This window comes from Ziziphus jujuba, chromosome 3 (assembly GCF_031755915.1).
Source record: "Ziziphus jujuba cultivar Dongzao chromosome 3, ASM3175591v1".
NCBI lineage: Eukaryota > Viridiplantae > Streptophyta > Magnoliopsida > Rosales > Rhamnaceae > Ziziphus > Ziziphus jujuba.
Genome location: NC_083381.1, coordinates 25,072,728 through 25,090,236, shown reverse-complemented (window position 1 = coordinate 25,090,236; position 17,509 = coordinate 25,072,728). Strand labels below are relative to the sequence as shown.

Genomic DNA, 17,509 nt, shown 5'->3' with positions numbered 1-17,509 from the left:
ACATGTAAATAAGCATGTGTGTTTCTGTTTGGAATAATTCATAATATGTACGAAGAGAGTACCTCATTATGTTTCATGATTCCAATAAGCATGTCGACCATTATGGTTTGTTCGTTGTAACCCATCTCAGTCCTTGACTCAATCCTTCACCATAAGCTTATAAATTATATGCTTTCATGATTTGTGTACCAACCTTTTCTTTAATCCGGCAGAACCCATATTATCTTTTTCCTCTTTTCCATTTTTTTTTTATAAAAAATTTCTTTTAAAGATATGGGTTTTTTAGCCATCTTACAACTTCATTTTAGAAAAATAGTAAAAATTTTTTTTCTTTTAAAAACTAGCCACCTTAGAACAAAAATACCCTTGATAAAATTGAAAATTACGTAAAAGATTTTTTTTTTACCCTTTCTTTTCTTCCTCTACATAGCCGTTCGTGGGGTTTCTATACAGTCGTTCGTGGGATTTCTCTAAAGTCACTCTTTGCATCTCATCGCCTCTCACTCTCATTTTTTTGTATTTTCTCATATCTCAAACTAAAATCAGGTAAAAATTTTATCTTTTTTCTTATTAGATGAAAGTAAGGAAATATGTGTTTTTTTTGTTTTTTCTCTTTCTCTTTTTTCTTGTAAGTTTTATTAGTTTAGGGTTTTTTAAGCTTTTTATTTGATATGGGTATGCAAGAAATTAATTTATGAGATGTTATATGTGATTTTAAAGATACTTAGATGGTATATGGTTTGAAAATAGGAGAAATTTTGTGTAAAACTAAAAAATTGCGAAAAACAGTAAAAACGGAGGAAATTTGGCGAAAAAGATGAACTTCCGCCAATTTCCTCCAGTTTGTCAGTTTTCGCAAAATTTCGGCCAATTTTCCGCTTTTCCGCCAGTTTTCCGCCAATTTTCCGCCATTTTTCTGCCAGTTCGTGGAAAATGGCGCTGCTTCTAAAGGAAAAGGGAAAATGACGCTGCTGGTGTGTTTTTTGCTTGAAGTGAAAATGGCGCTGCTGGTGTGTTTCTAAAGAAAAAAGGAAAGCTTTGTTTTTATGCCCTAGTTCTGTTTCGAAAGGAAAAGGGAATGGAGGAAAAAAAAAAAACCAAAAACAACAAACTAAAACAAAGTTGCATTTCGGTAGAAAAAATAGACCCAAAAAAAAGTACAAAAGGATATTTTAGTCCTGATGTACTAAAAGGTGGTTATTTTTAAATTTTTTTTTTCTATTTTTCTAAAATAAAGTTGTAAAGCGGTTATTTTTCGAATAACCCTTTGATATTTTGTTTTTGGGTGGGGTTTGGGTTTGTACTTGAAATGCTGATATCCAATGTAAATGGGCAAAACAAAAAGTGGACTTTGGGTCCAAATAAAAAAAAGTGCCTTTGGGCCACGGGCAAAAGAGTAAAGCCTTTTGCCGTGGTTTTTATTTATTTATTTGCTTATTGGTTAATTTTTTTATTTATATGGCTAGTTTGTCACCACAGTCCACATCTTCAAGATTTGGAAACAAGCTAGCTAATTATTGCAATTGAAGATTTAACATTTAACAAATATAATGACATACATAATTTATGAATAAATATAAAATCATACAACAAACACCAGCTATCTGTCAAAGCTACAAAATGCAGACAGAAGAAATACACCATTCTAGATTTGATAATATATTCATATGGGAGCTTTGCAGCCTGAAAAAAACTAGCTATACCCAAATTTACTGGGCAATAAAATATGATGGGTTTGATTATATGACTTGGTAAGCATGGTGCAACTAAACCAGCATTGACTGAATTGGAATAATCAGATTCATTCTTTGCCATCTGCGGCACGAAGAGAACCAAGTTCAACTGGTGCTTGTGTTCCAACTACTTTTGATGATCCATAAGCTGCTAAATCAATTCCTTGAGCTTTCTCTTTCTCAATCTGTTCCTTTATCCAAAAGTATGTATATCTCAGCCCATCCTGTAAAATTCAAAGACACATGAACATATGGTTATTGAATTTGAACCTGCATTTCCTACATGGATTGACTCAACAGCAACGCCAAATTGTTCCCAACTCTACCTTTAACTTCATTGTAGGTGCCCAGCCAAGCTTTTCTTTAATTAAAGTGTTGTCTGAATTTCGACCACGAACACCCTCAGGGCCAGGAATATGGTGGATTGGTAGCTTCTTGTTCTCAAAGCTTAGAACTATCTCAGCCATCTCATTCATGCTAACCATCTCATCACTTCCTATGTTTACTGGCTCCCGGAAGTCAGATTTTGTCAATCTGAAATAAAAGAAGACAGTAAAGTCAACTATACATCCATTTCCTCTTCTGAAATTTTCTATTAGTGGCTTCAATTATCATTAAGCGGTATAATAAGTAATCCAGCACATAGAAATTAGACCAGGCTCCAAGAAAGGAGAACAAAGAAGAAGATGTTGTGGGCATGTTATAACGAACATCGCATTATAGATTGAGCAAATTGTTCCAAAAGCTTGAACCAAGTCTTCAATCCAAAATTGGGAACATACCCCATTTATATGAATGATTGAAAAGTTTTACTCATAAATGTGATAAAAAGCTGCAATACAACCCCAAAGTAAGAACCCCTAAAAAGCAGACTAGCAAATGAAAGAGGCAAAGAAAATGTTCAACAAAGTCCTTCAATTAGATGTTAACCTTCAAAATCATAAGAAAATAAGTAAATGTATAAATTTTGAAATTGAAAAAAGATCCTCAAGTGCAAATGAATCTACATCTAAGGCAAATCTTAGTATGGCAAAAATCCATCCAAAGACAATGCTACCTTAGAACACCTTCTACACATTCATCAATGAAGGTGAAAGACCGAGTTTGTAGTCCATCTCCCCACATCTCAAACTTATCAGTGGAAGTAAGGGCTTTTCTACAAAAAGCAGCAGGGGCCTTTTCTCTCCCACCTGCAAAACAAATGAAGGCGGTATGTAACTGACGATGAATGTGGCAAAGAATATGAGACATATGTATCATATACATATTGCGTGTTGCCAGTAAATTGAAGCTTACCTTTCCATGTTCCAAAAGGTCCATAAATATTATGGAACCGTCCGACACGACACTCAATGCCAAAGTCCTTAGTATAGTGCTTGCATAATTCTTCGGTCATGAGTTTCTCCAAACCATAAGCATCTTGAGGCTATTGCACAAATAACAGAGGGTACCATTCATAATTTTGAAAGCATTGAAATTAATAGAAATGCATAAACATTGACTTGAAAAGAACAAACCTCTGCAGGCCAAGCATCAGACTCCTTCAAGCTCACATTAGTATCCAACTGTTTAAATTCAGGGTATATGCAGGCACTAGAGGCATAAAATAACCTGCAAACCATGAAACATACATATTTCCACACACAGGACAGCAACCAAAAGTAATTAAAATATGAAAACCTGAGAGTAAAACATGCGTTTTGAAGTACTTTGCAAAATTAATATGAAACAAATCATACTGATGATGGATCTATATGCTGCTTAGATATTTTAATGTAAAAAGCAGTATTGTTAAATGTAAAGTCAGACACTGTCATAATACAACAAAACAAACCTTTTAACTCCATTGATCCTTGCAGCCTCGAGCATGTTAAAGCTTATCATCGTATTGTTGTACATAATGACTGAATGGTTGGACTGAATAAAACCCATGCCTCCCATGTCAGCAGCAAGGTTAAACACATGGTCAACTCCATTTGTGACCTTTAAACAGTTATCCATCACCCTAAGATCAACAAGATGGAACTCATGGCAAAACATGTCTTCTGTCATGTGCTCATTTTTCTTCCAGTCGGAAGCAATAATATAATGACCCTCACTCTTCAATCGTCTAGCAATATGTGAGGCAATGAATCCACCAGCTCCAGTTATGGAAACCCGAAGCTTTTCAGAAGGCCAATATGGTTCCCTCTCAAGGTTCTCATAGGTGTATTCTCCATAAACACTTCCCATTCTGCATTAATTCCAGAAAAACGCATGAGTTTTTGTAATGGAGCCCTTGGTTTAGAAGTTGAAAATATATATGAAAGATTAAAAAGCCCAAAAAAAAAAAAAAGAAAAGAAAAAAAGAAAAAACTAGAATTACCTTTTTTAAGTAAACAAAAAACTTAATATGAACTTATGCAACTCTTTTACATTTTAAGAAAATTGTGATATGCTTACAGGTGAGAAAATGAAACCTAAAGCATTCAACCAACCAGATATAATTGAAGATTGAAGCAGACACCAATTAGATTGTATGTTTGCAAAATTGTATATATGAGCATGTAGAACACCACAAATCTATTCTTCTTATTCATGTTAATATCGAATTACTTCGTAAACAAAATCCGAAGACAAAAGCTACAATAACCCTGACCACATCGAACAAAAGAGAATCAATATACTTAACCAAAGCCAGCCAAGAGAAGCAAAATATTCATTTTATTTATCGAAATTTTCGGTTTTTTCGCATATCATACTTTTACAAAAGATAGGATAAGATTAGAACATGAACGAAAACACCCCTAATTAAAAAGTAGAAAATTTTTCTAATTTATCCCAGTAAATTTTTAAACTGATTATTTTCATATTTATATCTCAGAATCGATTCAGCATAAAACTTCGTTAAACTTCAATTTTCTTGCTTTTTCTACAGTTTTCTGTTCATCCAAACATAATCCAAAGGGCATGCAACAAACAGGAAATCCGCAAAAAAAAAAAAAAAAAAAAGGAAAAAAACAAATCTTTGAACCAACTCTACGTCGGTTAACCAGAATTATAAGTTTAATTTGACGAAAAACCCAATACATCCTTCCATCGAAATGGATTAAAACAATTGCTAAGAAATGATTAACGAGCAAGAGCTTAAAAACAAAAACAGATAAAAATGAAATCAGCTTTTTAAACTTTATGAAACAGAGCATCCATGAATGACACATCGAACCCCAATAGAGAAAGAGTATATTCATAGCCCAACTATGGAAACAACTCAAATAAAAACATCCACAAACTATAAAATAATAACCCAGCAGTTTCTATGTATTCGAGGCAGGAATTCAGAGGGAAAAAAGAAGAAGAGCAAATCAGAAAGAAATTAAAGAAAAAAAAAAAAAGAAATAGCATACCCAAAAATTGCTTTTGAACGAAGAAGCTGAGAGCTTTGTAAAGATTTTGAGATGTTTGGATAAGATTAAAGAGTGTAGAGTGAACGTAGGTGTGGAAGTTTTCAAGCAGATCTCAGTTAGAGGTCTTGGCAACCCAGTAAGCTATAAATAGAGAAACAGAGCTCAATCTTTGGTTGAATTTAAAAATATTTTAATATGGATTTTCCGAAAATTACAAATTAAAAATAGTATATATGTATACTTATAATAAAACTTATAGAAAATTAATAAATTCCATTATTATTATTATTTTTTAATTTTCGGGATTTAAACAAACAATTTTAAAAAGAGAAATGCTATTTTTTTTTAATTGACTCTTATTTTTTGAGAACTGAAATTATATAAAACTATCCCATGATTATTATTATTTTTTTTTTGGGTGAAATAAAAAACACTTCCCACGATGTTAAAACAATATGTATACTCTAAAAATGGAATCATTTTGGATCAAAATAATATGCCTTGAACTTGATACTTGTTGGATAGTACAGGCCAATAATTCAGAATAATCATGCACGCATAAGATTTGCTTTTTTCACGTGTGGATTTTAGCTTGCAAATTGTAAATGATTAGTTTATTATTTCCATAATCCCTTTAAATATTTAACAAAATTATAACAGGATTTTACCCAATGACTGCACCAACTTTTTGGTTGGACAAAGACAAAGTGCAGATCTTCAAATATTCTTCAATTTTTTTAATTTAATATATTAGGGGAAGAAAAAAACATAAAACATAAATATTATATAATTATTTTTTTGTATATGGTAATTTTGTTGACCAGAAGGGGCTGAATAGGCAAGACTTTGTTACGTGGCAAACGGTGATTGGTTTCCTTATGTTAATAATCGGAGGTTGTATGTTTTAGACAACTAATCTCTTATCCTTTAATTTTCCGACCAAACAATCCCTTTGGCTTGGCGCGCCATTTCCGTTTAACAGAAAAAGCAAAGAGCCAACGCAGAAAAGCCCGCCATGCTCCTCTCACCACCCAATTGCTTCTCTTCGCTCCGCCGCATTCAGACGCCGACAACGACGACGCGTCTCTTCTCCGTCGCTCCGGTTTCCACTTCCAACTCACTGAGCGTGACTCGTTGGAATCGGCCGCTTTGTAAAGCGAGTTTCATCACCGACTCTGATTCGTTCGAGGTGGGACGTTTAATTGGGAGCTATGAATTCATGAATATCACTAGGTAACCTCCTATCCATTTCTCAACGCACTTGGATTCTTCCTTTAACTTTCTGTTTGGTTTCCGAGAAAAATAGATGGATAAATAGAATTAAAAAAAAAAAAATAGAAAAAGAGAGAATATTACCTTTTTTTTTTGCTACAGCTATGCAGGGTTTCAATCAGGCACAGATTCTGAATACTCTTCCGGAGATTTGGGTAGATTGAAAGTTCAAGATGTTGGAGAAGGCAGTGTAAAGATCAGGTACATTTTCAAGAATGTATATTTGATTGAAAAATAAAATAAAATAAATTAAAATGAAAAAAAAAAAAAGCTAGAAATTTGGCATTATTGATGGTGATACTCATGGCAGTTCTTTTGCAGACTTTATGAAGGGAGAGTGTCACAGGGTCCACTTAGAGGCACTCCTGTTGTTTTCAAGGTAATTTTTTTTTTCCATTAGGATAATCTTCTGGCTTTCAATTATAGTCTGTAGAATTGGTAATATTGTAATGAATTAACATAGTATGCCATGTTTTATTTGTGAAGGTTTATCCTGGACAACGCGCTGGTGGAAACGAGGCTGATATGATGGCTGCAAATGAGCTAAATGCTCATGCTTTCCTTCAAGTGAGACAACATACTGCTTTCAGTATCCTCAGATATTACATAAGGTTTTCCCTAGTTAAATTATGCATAAATTTGTGTATTCATGTTTGCAGAACAGTTCAAAAGGTATATGTCAGAATCTTGCGGTGCTCTTAGGTGGGTTTGAGACGAAAACCGGGGAGCAGGTCTGTTATGTAAAATTATGTACTTAAGGCTAAGAAAATTGATATCTACTTGGTAGAGCACTAATTATTTTATTTTGTGCAGTGGCTTGCTTTTCGTAATGATGGGAAATATAGTGCAGCAGACTATGCAAAAGTTACAAGTGAGAAAGTGTCGAAATTACTGTCTTTAGGAGAAAATGTGTCTTGGAATCGTTTTGAACAAGCTGAAACAATCAAACGTAGAAGATATTTTGTAATCAAGATGCTTCAGGGTCTTTTTAAAGGTCTAGCTTATATGCATGACCATGAAAGATTGCACCAGAGTCTTGGGCCAGCTTCTATTGTTCTTAAGTATGTTTTTGGAAATATTTAATTTGTTCCAAGATACTGCTTCTTCTTTGCATATTATTCTGTTCACCTGCTATGTCTTGTTAAAAGTGTGGGATACTTGGTTGCAGCACGATTGTAGAAAGAGATGCTGTGTACTTAGTCCCACGCCTCCGGGACCTAGCTTTTTCTGTTGATATTAGGTAATTTACTGTTTTTCTTCTTTTCTCCCCCTTATTTTGTATCTAATTGTAGTTTTAAATCTCTTGTAAGTCATAATGGAAAGCTGCTCTATGAGTTTCATAATCCCTTTTTTCTTTTGTTGTTCTTGTTGACTTCTAATTTGCGCTTTTTGTTTCTGATATTATTATTATTATTATCATCATCATCTTTTTACCATTTTGTAGCAATACAATCAAGAATTTAGGTACTCAAACCTTTTTGAGGGTTGCTGTTGTTGGTTCAGATATGCATGATGCAGTCGTGTTTTGATTTCAATCTGCTTCTCACATGAACATAAATTGCCTCAATCAATGCAAAGAATATATTTTGAGAAGAAAACCCTTATTTTTAAAATGTTGTGAAACTGTTCATAAATATTTTCAGGCACTCTTAAGAATATTTTTTGAGAAGAAAACCCTTATTTTTAAAATGTTGTGAAACTGTTCATAAATATTTTCAGGTACTCTATACCTTAAAACAGTTCTACATCCAATGACATGGATTCCTAGGTACTCAAATCTAGAGGAGGGACTTGGATCATTCTCAGAGGGACTTTGGAGACGAGCAACTTCTGCTGGTGCCTTCACGGCTTTGGAGAAAAGAGCCTTTGGAATAGCAGATGACATGTAAACTATTCAGACTTTGCTTCGGTTTAGGAGGTTCGATGTCTGGATCAGCATTATATTTCACATTCTTTTTACTTGTTTCCATGCAGATATGAAGCAGGTCTTCTCTTTGCATACTTGGCTTTTGTTCCATTTTGTGAAGCAGGCATTATAGATAGCCTCTCTTTGCAGGTGCCTTACTGTTACTGGACCTATGTTTTTGTTTTTGATTAATTAACAAGAGTGACAGTAGCAATTCTTTAAACTACTTTATGTCCTCCACTTACAGAGGCTTCTGGAGAGCACCTTTCAGCTTGATCTAGGTGCTGCAAGAGAGTAAGATACTGTCTATATCCTATAATCAAATATTTCACGTGATTTTAGATTAATGCACTTGGTCATTGACGTTTCATCTGCATAATCCTGTTAATATATGTCTCCATTATTCATTCAGGCTAAGAAAGATCTTTTGCGCTGGTTTTTGTTGGCTCTTTTAGTCTTGTTCATGTTTTTGTTTGTTACCCTTTTCATTTTCCTGCCTTCTTATGCCAGGTACTGTTTAGCAGATGACCGGTTATTAGATGGTGTTGCCTTCCTAGATCTTGGAGATGGAGCTGGTTGGGAGTTACTCCAGGTGAGAATAATATTACAAACATCAACAATTTTGCCATTTTCTCTTGGTTTTAAATGAATGACATGTTTCACTGCAACCTTCATAATCCTGATTCATTTGCAGAATGCTTTGCTAGTGTTTGAACAAATCCTACAATGACATGTTCAGTAAAGTCTACGCCTGTCCCAGTTTTAGTAAAATCATTAAGGGTCTATATTTGTAGGAGAATTTAATGAGCAATAGTGCAATAGATTTGTTCAGATTTTTAATATCTCTTTGATTGTTTGATTGATGCTTAACATTGTGGTGATAAGATTAAAACTCCCTTCTAAAACAAGGTTAAATATGTTGGTGTAGGCAATGCTAAATCCTGACTTCCGAAAACGACCAATTGCAGAGGCTGTACTGAACCATCGATTCATGAACGCTGCTGTTCTTTGAGTTACAGGGAACGCAAGGAGAAATTATATATATATTTGTACAAATTGTGAGCTATTTGAACCAAGCTCATTGCATCACGAAGTGAAATGAATGTGTGTGTGTATATATATATATATATATATATTGATATGCATGTAGCCGTTTCCATTGTTTCTTTTATATTGATCAAATTATTTTTTAGCGTTGAAGAGCAAATAAAATAAAAGAGAATGTTCAGTTGAAAAACACTATAGTATGCACCAAAAAATAAAATAAAATTACCAAAAGATCAAAAAAAAAAAAAAAAAAAAAATCCTTGTCAGGCTTATTTTTAAACTTATTATATACCTTTTTCCCCTTTTAAGTTCTCCTAACAAGTTATCAGTCGAGAGGCTGATGACAACTAAGTTGGGGGGGTTGGCCACAACCCTCTTGATGCTTTGTTGGTGGTCATTGGCTACGGACAACTTTTTGTTTCATAATTTTAATTAGATTAAAATACTTTTGTAATTTTAATTTATATTTTTGTTTTGCTCAGAAAATAATATGTATATATATATATATATAATCTCTCTTTTATTCTTTTATTCCTTTTTGTATTTTATTTTTTATTTTTCCTTGATAAACTCATGGTCTCTCTTTGATGTAAATAATAGAAGGGAAACCGTCCAATTGTTTGGCGAAGCCCAACAAAGAAAAGACATGGGCCAATATTCCGTGGCCCGACCCGAGAAATATTGGGAGTGAGAGAGCGGATCGGGTTCGGAAATTAGGCTTTAGAATCCTAAATTTGAAATCATCGCCGTCGTAGCCCACCAAGAGAGAGAGGAATGCAGAAGAGGGAACAGAGCAAATTGGGTGGAGGTGCCGGCGGGGCTGCAGCTCCGCCGGCGAAGAGAGGCCGCCCCTTTGGTAGCACTAGCAGCAATGCTGCCGCCGCCGCAGCAGCAGCAGCCGCCGATACTGCAGCTCCGTCGACCCTCCTCGGCCCGTCTCTTCACGTCCACAGCTCTTTCGCTGGTCAGTTTTATCAAAAAACGCCAGCGCATTTTAATTTAAATTTTCAAGTTGAATTAGGTTTTCTCTTATTTATAGTATTAATCAGTTCATAGGGATGAAACTAACTGAGCTAACACAGTAGGGTTCGAGTGCTCTATATTGCGAAGGCCTACTTGAGGAAACAAAATTAGGTTTTGTTTTTGTTTTGGGGCTTTTATTATATGTATGTCTGAAGAAAGTTTAAAAAAGTTTGGATCTTTGGAAATTGTTTTGCATCCGTTAAAGTTGTGTAATTGAAAGGAACATGGTGGACATAAAGTTTTACTCAGTTTTATATGAACTTCAAATTGCTTTTGCAAGTGGGTGGCTTTTTAGTGGCTGAGAAAGCAGTGATAATTTTAATGCTGGCAATAATTGATCTAAGCCTCGCTAGGTGATGCCTTGAAATAATATATTCTGGTAAAATGTGGGTAACGGATGCAAGGTTTTGATTTTTAGAAGAACAGAAAAGTGTTGTAATTATACCAAGATTGATTATTTATAGATTGAATTTTTATGAGATGTGATTGTTAACTAGAAATTGTGTACGTAGCGGTGTTTAAATTCTGTGACATTTTAAAAACTTAACCTTTAAAAATTTGTGGAATTCTTTCTTGTGCATCTTATTTCATATATTTTCCCTTGCGCCTTGTTCTTTCCAGATCAAAACAATAAAAGGATAGTTCTGGCTCTTCAGAGTGGACTAAAGAGTGAACTGACATGGGCGTTGAATACTCTCACTTTACTCTCTTTCAAAGAAAAGGATGACTTTCGAAAAGATTCAACTGCACTTGCAAAAATTCCTGGTTTGCTTGATGCTCTACTGCAAGTTGTATGTCTTCCTTTGTATATTTACATTTTTCATTCCCATAGGTCTTTTTAGCAAAATTATAGTGTTATAACTCTTGTTCATTGCATCTTCATGTTCTACCAAATTTGAATTGAAACTCTTATGTTGTAACTGTATTGTAACAGATTGATGACTGGCGTGATATCGCACTTTCTAAAGAACTCATAAAGGAACCAAGAGTAAGAACTTTAGGTGCAAATTCTATGGTAACAGGATTTGGGCATGAATATGAGGCATTGGGCTCCAATGGCGGTCTTCTGCATTCTGGGTGAGTCCTACTTATTTAAAGGCTTGTAATCTTGAATTATGTAAATTTTTATTTGAGAGAGGACTTGATTGTCGGATAATTATCACCTTGTAGCTTGGGATCCGGTTCTTCTGTCACAGAATCATCAACGCCAAATAATGTGACCAAAAGTCGTCCATCAGAGTGGTGGCTTGATGAAGATGGTCTCTTTAATCTTGATGAAGAAGGGCGAGCAGAAAAACAGCAGTGTGCTGTTGCTGCTTCAAACATCATCCGTAACTTCTCTTTCATGCCAGAAAATGAAATGATTATGGCTCAACATAGGCATTGCTTGGAAACAGTATTCCAGTGCATTGAAGACTACGTTACAGGTGAGAACTGTTGCTTCAATAGCTATTTGTTTCTTCAATGCAGTCTTGAGTTAATAGCTTCTCACATCAAGAGACTTTCTTCTTTCAATTAAATATTTATAAATGTGAAATATTTGATGGTGCGATTTATTCTCAATTGGTAGACTTCATTGACTAATTGCCCTTGAGATTTATGTAATAAAAGTGCTATAATTCAGATTTTTTGAGCTGTTTTTTATTTATGCGTTTGGTCTGGAATTTAACCTGAAAGTTTATTAATAGAGGATGAAGAACTAGTGACAAATGCTCTCGAGACAATTGTAAATTTGGCTCCATATCTTGATCTTCGAATTTTTAGCTCATCGAAACCATCCTACATTAAGATAACGTAAGAGAACTTTTACATCCATCCTTGTTTACTTCGTGCAATTCTTTTTTCTGGCTTTTGGCTGATAAGTTAGTTGAATGTTTCTACCAAACAGAGAAATACGTGCAGTTCAAGCAATCATGGGCGTGCTGGGATCTACAGTTAAAGCCTGGCATTGTGCCGCAGCTGAGTTACTTGGGCGGTTGATAATAAACCCTGATAATGGACCTTTTCTTCTTAACTTTGTTCCACAGGTTAAGTTGTGAAATTCCTTGTTCTAAACGTGTTTAATATCAATAGTAATAATATAAAAAGACTTAATGCGGGCTTAATATATTCTGCAGATACACAAGCGCTTGGTTGATCTTATGAGTTTACCAGCATTAGATGCGCAAGCAGCTGCTGTTGGTGCACTTTATAACCTTGCTGAAGTAAACATGGACTGTAGGTTGAAACTTGCAAGTGAAAGATGGTGGGAGTTCTTTCCTCACAATTTTCTGAAGTTAAATTTACTTAAAAAAATCTCCATCATGAATCTTAAAATAATTTTTCCTCACTATTATGTCATAAAACCACTCATTTCAGGGCAATTGACAGACTGCTAAAAGTTATCAAAGCGCCACATCCGGTTCCAGAAGTTTGTAGAAAAGCTGCAATGATATTGGAGAGCCTTGTGTCTGAACCACAGAACAGAGCTTTGCTTCTTGCTTATGAGAATGCCTTTGCAGAGATTCTATTCTCTGATGCTAGATATTCTGATACTTTTGCCAGGATATTGTACGAATTGACATCTAGACCAAATAACAAAGTTGCAGCTGCACGTGGTGTCTGGGGTATGTAATTTTTAAGATTCTGTAGAAATCTTGGTTGAATGTTTGACTTTGGTTTGTATGAAATGTATTGTATTGTTGGCCAGCTAATGACTATACGTGTAGTCTAATTTCTATGTACAGCTTGGTTGAGTAACATTTTGGTCAAAATTGGATTACTTTCTTATTCGTTGAGCAACATGTATTAATAACTTTTTCGATTCAAGTTGGTTAACCTTTTTTGTGGGTTTGTCTCAAAATAATAATATAAAAAGAACCTAAATTTTGTTTTGGTTCCCAACATGTCTAATTTTCGAAGAAAATGGTCTGTCTCTAGAAAAGGGCAAAAAAAAAAAAAAAAAAAAAATGAAAAAAAAATGAAAAATGAAAAAAACTAATTCCACTGAATACGGGAAAAACACTTGCCATACATATTGCAAGGGCAGCAAAGTTTGCTTACCTACTGCAATAAAATTCGCTTTTGCAAAAGTAATGAGCTAATATATATGTATGAAGGAAAAGTAGAGAAAGATACAAGAAGACGCATGTTATGTTCTGAAACCATCAGAATACAGCATTTCATGTTACGTAGTTTTCCATCGGAAAATTTTAGAATATTCAGTTTCTTTTCTACCAGACTGAGTAATAATATTGACCAAATTCATAATGCTAATAATAGTCCATGTTATGTGATAAAATAATAATAATAATAACAATATAGCCCATGTTATTGATAATTATCAATAGAATATTATTGCTACTTTTTAAAATAATTAAATAAAGAAAATATAGTTGGACACGAATTGATTTTTTTAATCATTTAGAACAATTTATTTTCATTTAGTATTTTAAATACACAGCTTCTATAAACACAGATGTGAGTGAGTTAGCAATCAAATCAACTTTGAATTGATTTTATAATTTTTCAAAATCAAATCAACTTTGAATTGATCTTATAATTTTTAAATACGGATACGAGTGAGTTAACAACCAAGTCAACTTTGAATTTTGTATAGAGAAGTTGGGAAGTATATCATAATTAAATTTTCGCTAACTTTGAATTTTATATAGAGAAGTTGGGAAGTATATCATAATTAATTTTAAGACTTAACACAACGAATTTAATTAATAACACATTAAATTCCACGAAAAGCCTAAAATATATATTATAAATGTACGATTGAGATATAAAAGAAGTATTTCCAAGTAATTAAATGTTCACTGTCTGGTCACACTTTCTTTTTTCCTTCAAAAGAATTACATTTAATCATCAATTATTCGCACCCCCCAATAGAAAAAAAAAACACAAAAACACCAAAAGCTAGCTGCTGTATATAGCTCTCTTTTATATATATATATATATATATATATATATATTTATATATATCCCCACCCCCCAAAAAAAAAAAAGGTAATTTAAGGTTAATTAATTAATTAACCAATAAAATCAAGAAGAAATTGATGCCACTTTTGGCACAATAACAGGGAATTCATGAATTTCATCAACCCAAGGATTCTTCTCCTTAGCCGGATTAATGGTTCTCAATGCCCTCCAAACCGCACTATTACACTTGAATCCCGACCCAAATGCAATCTGCCACGTCCTATCTCCTTTTCTAATCCTCCCTTTAGCTTCTGAGTAAGCAAGCTCATACCACAAAGAACTGCTCGAAGTGTTCCCAAACCTATAAAGTGTCATCCTAGACGGTTCCATATGCCAATCAGTCAGCTCCAAGTTCTTCTCCAGCTCATCGAGGACAGCTCTCCCACCTGCATGGATACAAAAATGCTCGAATGCAAGCTTGAAATCCGGTATGTAAGGCTTCATATTCTTCATCTTGAAGATCTTCCTTCCGACGAGAGTGGCGAAGAACAGGAGCTGTTCCGACATCGGAAGGACTAATGGTCCCAATGTTGTTATGTTTGTTTTGAGTGCTTCTCCAGCCACTGCCATGAGGTCCTTCGAGAGAGAAACGCCGACCCTTTTCGTGTCGTCTTCTCTTTGGAATACACAGCCGTACGACTTGTCGTCTGCTCCTTTGTGAGTTCGTACCGTGTGGACTAGTTGGTATTTGGATCGGCGGCGATCGGACGAACGGTTGGAGAGGAGGATGGCGGCGCCCCCCATACGGAAGAGACAGTTGGAGACGAGCATTGATCGGTCGTTGCCGAAGTACCAGTTGAGTGTTATGTTCTCCATGCTTACCACCAAGGCATAAGAATTTGGATGAACCTGCGTGCATGCATATAAAAGTTAATTTAATTAATTAGTGCAAATAGTGCTTTAAGTATCTACTTATTGAATTTCTAAGCTCAATTTTATTTGTTACTAAAAAAATATTTTAGTGATAGATTGATTTAGGCAGTTATATCACCATGTTTACACACACACACACACACATATCTATATATATTTACTCGTGAAAAATGGTAAAAAAACAAGACCATATATATATATATATATATATATATATTTACTGGTAAAAGATGGTAAAAAACAAGACCATGATAGTAATCAAAACAGACAGCACATGTAACTGCAAATTTTCCATGTTATATTTATATATACACACATAAAGTCACTGTCGTTTCATCAACTTTAGAATTAATTTCAAAAGTTGTATATATTTATTACTTTAGTTGGGTAGATATGAAAGATTTTCTTTTTGTTTTTTTCTTGGTACTTTGGAAGAGAAAAATAATAATAATAATAATAAGAACGCATGTGGAAGCAGCAGGGTTCTCTAAAATGAGAGCATGGGTTATCTTTAGCAATATATGTTTGGCAAGAAAGAAAAGAAAAGAAAAGAAAAGAAAAGAAAATTAACAAACCTGGAGTAGCTGTTTTGCAAGGTCAATAGAAATAAGCCCAGCACTGCAACCCATTCCACCAAGATTATAACTCATAATATTTCCTCTAAGGTTATAATGATTCACTATCATTGCCGATAGAGACGGCGTCGGATTGAACAAGCTGCAATTCACAACAAGAACCCCAATATCTTTAGCTTTAACACCGGTCTTTCCCAAAAGCTCATCAATGGCTCCAAACATAACCGCCTCTGCTTCCTTCCTTGCTTCAGCCATGCAAGGATTGGGAGGGACTCGTAACACGGCTTCCGGCATATAAGTATTCTGTCCCAACCCCGATCTTTCCAGAATTTTCTTCTGGAACGCCAAGTTCTCGTCGGAAAAGCTTCCGGTGAGCGCCGACCTTTCCATGAAAATCTCTCTCGTACAAGTTCGAGCTTGTTCTGGTTTGTAACAGGAGAAGTCCACCAAGTAAATCTTTCTCGGACGAGTCATGAAATAGAAGGTGCCTAAGAAGACCATTAGACCAGAGCAGAGCGTCACCGAGACGAAGTTGAATTTGAGATTGTTCCATAATTGAACAAAATCAAGAACGGAGAGAGTTGAGAGGTGTGCAGAGGACAGAGCAAGGAGTGGAATAAGTAAAATATACATGGCGTTTGAGATCAAGTAGTGGTAACCAAGCTTCACGTATTTGAGTCTAACAGAGAGAAGAAAGTTTGGGAGGTTGTTGTTGTTGTTCTTCTTCCCTTGTTGATCTTCACTGCCAGGAATTTGAACTTGAACGGTGTCGTTTCCATGGTTTTGTTTTGGTTCATGATGATCTCCCATTCTCTCTCTCTCTCTCTCTCTCTCTCTCTTTTTTTAATTTTTAAAAATAAATGTAGTGTAGAGAGAAAAGAAAGAAGACCCAGAAGAGAAAATGGGAAAAAGGAAGAAACTTGGTTAAATTTAGCAAAACCCCAAATGAAAGTTGGAAGGAATTTGTGTATGTATGTATTGGTGCAATAAGGAAACTTGTAAGGCAAAAAATTTGAGGTTGATAGGGAGGGGATTTTACCCAAAATGTAAATTGGAAAGACAAAAAGGGAAAAGAGTAATGGGTTTCGACAAGAATGAGAAGGGAGAGGATTTAAAGGGAGTGAAGGAAGAGAGAGAGAGAGAAAGAAGGAAGAAGGAAAGAGAGGAAGGAGTAAGGGGGAGGATGCAACCACCCCAACGAACTTTTAATGGTTCACCCGCGAAGGCATTCAATTTGCCAACCGGAAATTAGCAGGTCTTTTTTATTTATTTATTTATTTTTAAAAACAATTTCGGTATAATACTTATTTGACCTGTTTGTATCTTTGTATTTACTACTTTGACACTTGTCTTTTAATGAGAGCGATAAAGCCTTCTAGTGTGAAGCAATGATTTGGAGTACGTGTAGAATTCGTGTGTGTTGGTCAACAAAGCACGTTTTATCTTTATTTATTTATTTAGTTTTTTGGTGGGGTGTTCTGTTTTCATATACTTGTGTATGTATATATGTGGTGTAGGTCACCAATTCGTAAACAGAAATTTTACAAAAGTTTAATCAGTCTTTCAAAAAATTCTTCATTTAGGTAGTCGAACATTAATTTCCTTCAGAAAAAAAAAGGGAAAAAAGTAGTAGAATGTAGTTTCAAACACTTAAAAAATGATCAAAATGTTTGAAATATATAGATCAATTCCTAAACAAACAAACAAAACACCAATAATAATTTGAAA

General features: G+C 34.6%; 4 protein-coding genes across 5 annotated transcripts; 2 read left to right on the top strand and 2 right to left on the bottom strand.

Moving 5' to 3' along the window:
- Nucleotides 1-1,537: 1,537 nt before the first annotated feature.
- On the bottom strand, nucleotides 1,538-5,294 carry LOC107413123 (GDP-mannose 3,5-epimerase 1). Its single transcript, XM_016020989.4, has 7 exons — nucleotides 5,120-5,294; nucleotides 3,568-3,966; nucleotides 3,251-3,344; nucleotides 3,030-3,159; nucleotides 2,791-2,923; nucleotides 2,060-2,267; nucleotides 1,538-1,957 (listed from the first exon to the last, which is right to left on the bottom strand). Exons 2-7 carry the CDS (start codon nucleotides 3,963-3,965, stop codon nucleotides 1,802-1,804), a joined length of 1,119 nt encoding a protein of 372 aa, XP_015876475.1. The 5' UTR covers nucleotide 3,966; nucleotides 5,120-5,294; the 3' UTR covers nucleotides 1,538-1,801.
- Nucleotides 5,295-6,028: 734 nt separating this feature from the next.
- On the top strand, nucleotides 6,029-9,489 carry LOC107413135 (uncharacterized). Of its 2 annotated transcripts, XM_060815746.1 has the most exons (13): nucleotides 6,029-6,352; nucleotides 6,494-6,592; nucleotides 6,713-6,770; nucleotides 6,878-6,958; nucleotides 7,051-7,122; nucleotides 7,205-7,452; nucleotides 7,560-7,631; nucleotides 7,836-7,855; nucleotides 8,111-8,276; nucleotides 8,366-8,447; nucleotides 8,545-8,591; nucleotides 8,808-8,889; nucleotides 9,226-9,489. In XM_060815746.1, exons 1-13 carry the CDS (start codon nucleotides 6,135-6,137, stop codon nucleotides 9,307-9,309), a joined length of 1,329 nt encoding a protein of 442 aa, XP_060671729.1. In that variant the 5' UTR covers nucleotides 6,029-6,134; the 3' UTR covers nucleotides 9,310-9,489. The 2 variants fall into 2 exon arrangements, with proteins under 2 accessions (XP_060671729.1, XP_015876494.3); XM_016021008.4 differs by lacking the exon at nucleotides 7,836-7,855 and having other exon boundaries at nucleotides 6,032-6,352; nucleotides 8,160-8,276.
- A 516-nt stretch (nucleotides 9,490-10,005) lies between these two features.
- LOC107413176 (armadillo repeat-containing protein LFR) lies at nucleotides 10,006-13,144 on the top strand. The gene is made up of 8 exons (XM_016021055.4): nucleotides 10,006-10,308; nucleotides 10,989-11,158; nucleotides 11,302-11,444; nucleotides 11,538-11,794; nucleotides 12,056-12,161; nucleotides 12,256-12,394; nucleotides 12,485-12,612; nucleotides 12,726-13,144. Exons 1-8 carry the CDS (start codon nucleotides 10,119-10,121, stop codon nucleotides 12,979-12,981), a joined length of 1,389 nt encoding a protein of 462 aa, XP_015876541.3. The 5' UTR covers nucleotides 10,006-10,118; the 3' UTR covers nucleotides 12,982-13,144.
- A 946-nt stretch (nucleotides 13,145-14,090) lies between these two features.
- LOC107413152 (3-ketoacyl-CoA synthase 11) lies at nucleotides 14,091-16,910 on the bottom strand. Its single transcript, XM_016021028.4, has 2 exons — nucleotides 15,782-16,910; nucleotides 14,091-15,182 (listed from the first exon to the last, which is right to left on the bottom strand). The coding sequence occupies exons 1-2, from the start codon at nucleotides 16,589-16,591 to the stop codon at nucleotides 14,397-14,399; spliced, it is 1,596 nt and encodes a 531-aa protein (XP_015876514.3). The 5' UTR covers nucleotides 16,592-16,910; the 3' UTR covers nucleotides 14,091-14,396.
- Between the last annotated feature and the right edge of the window lie 599 nt (nucleotides 16,911-17,509).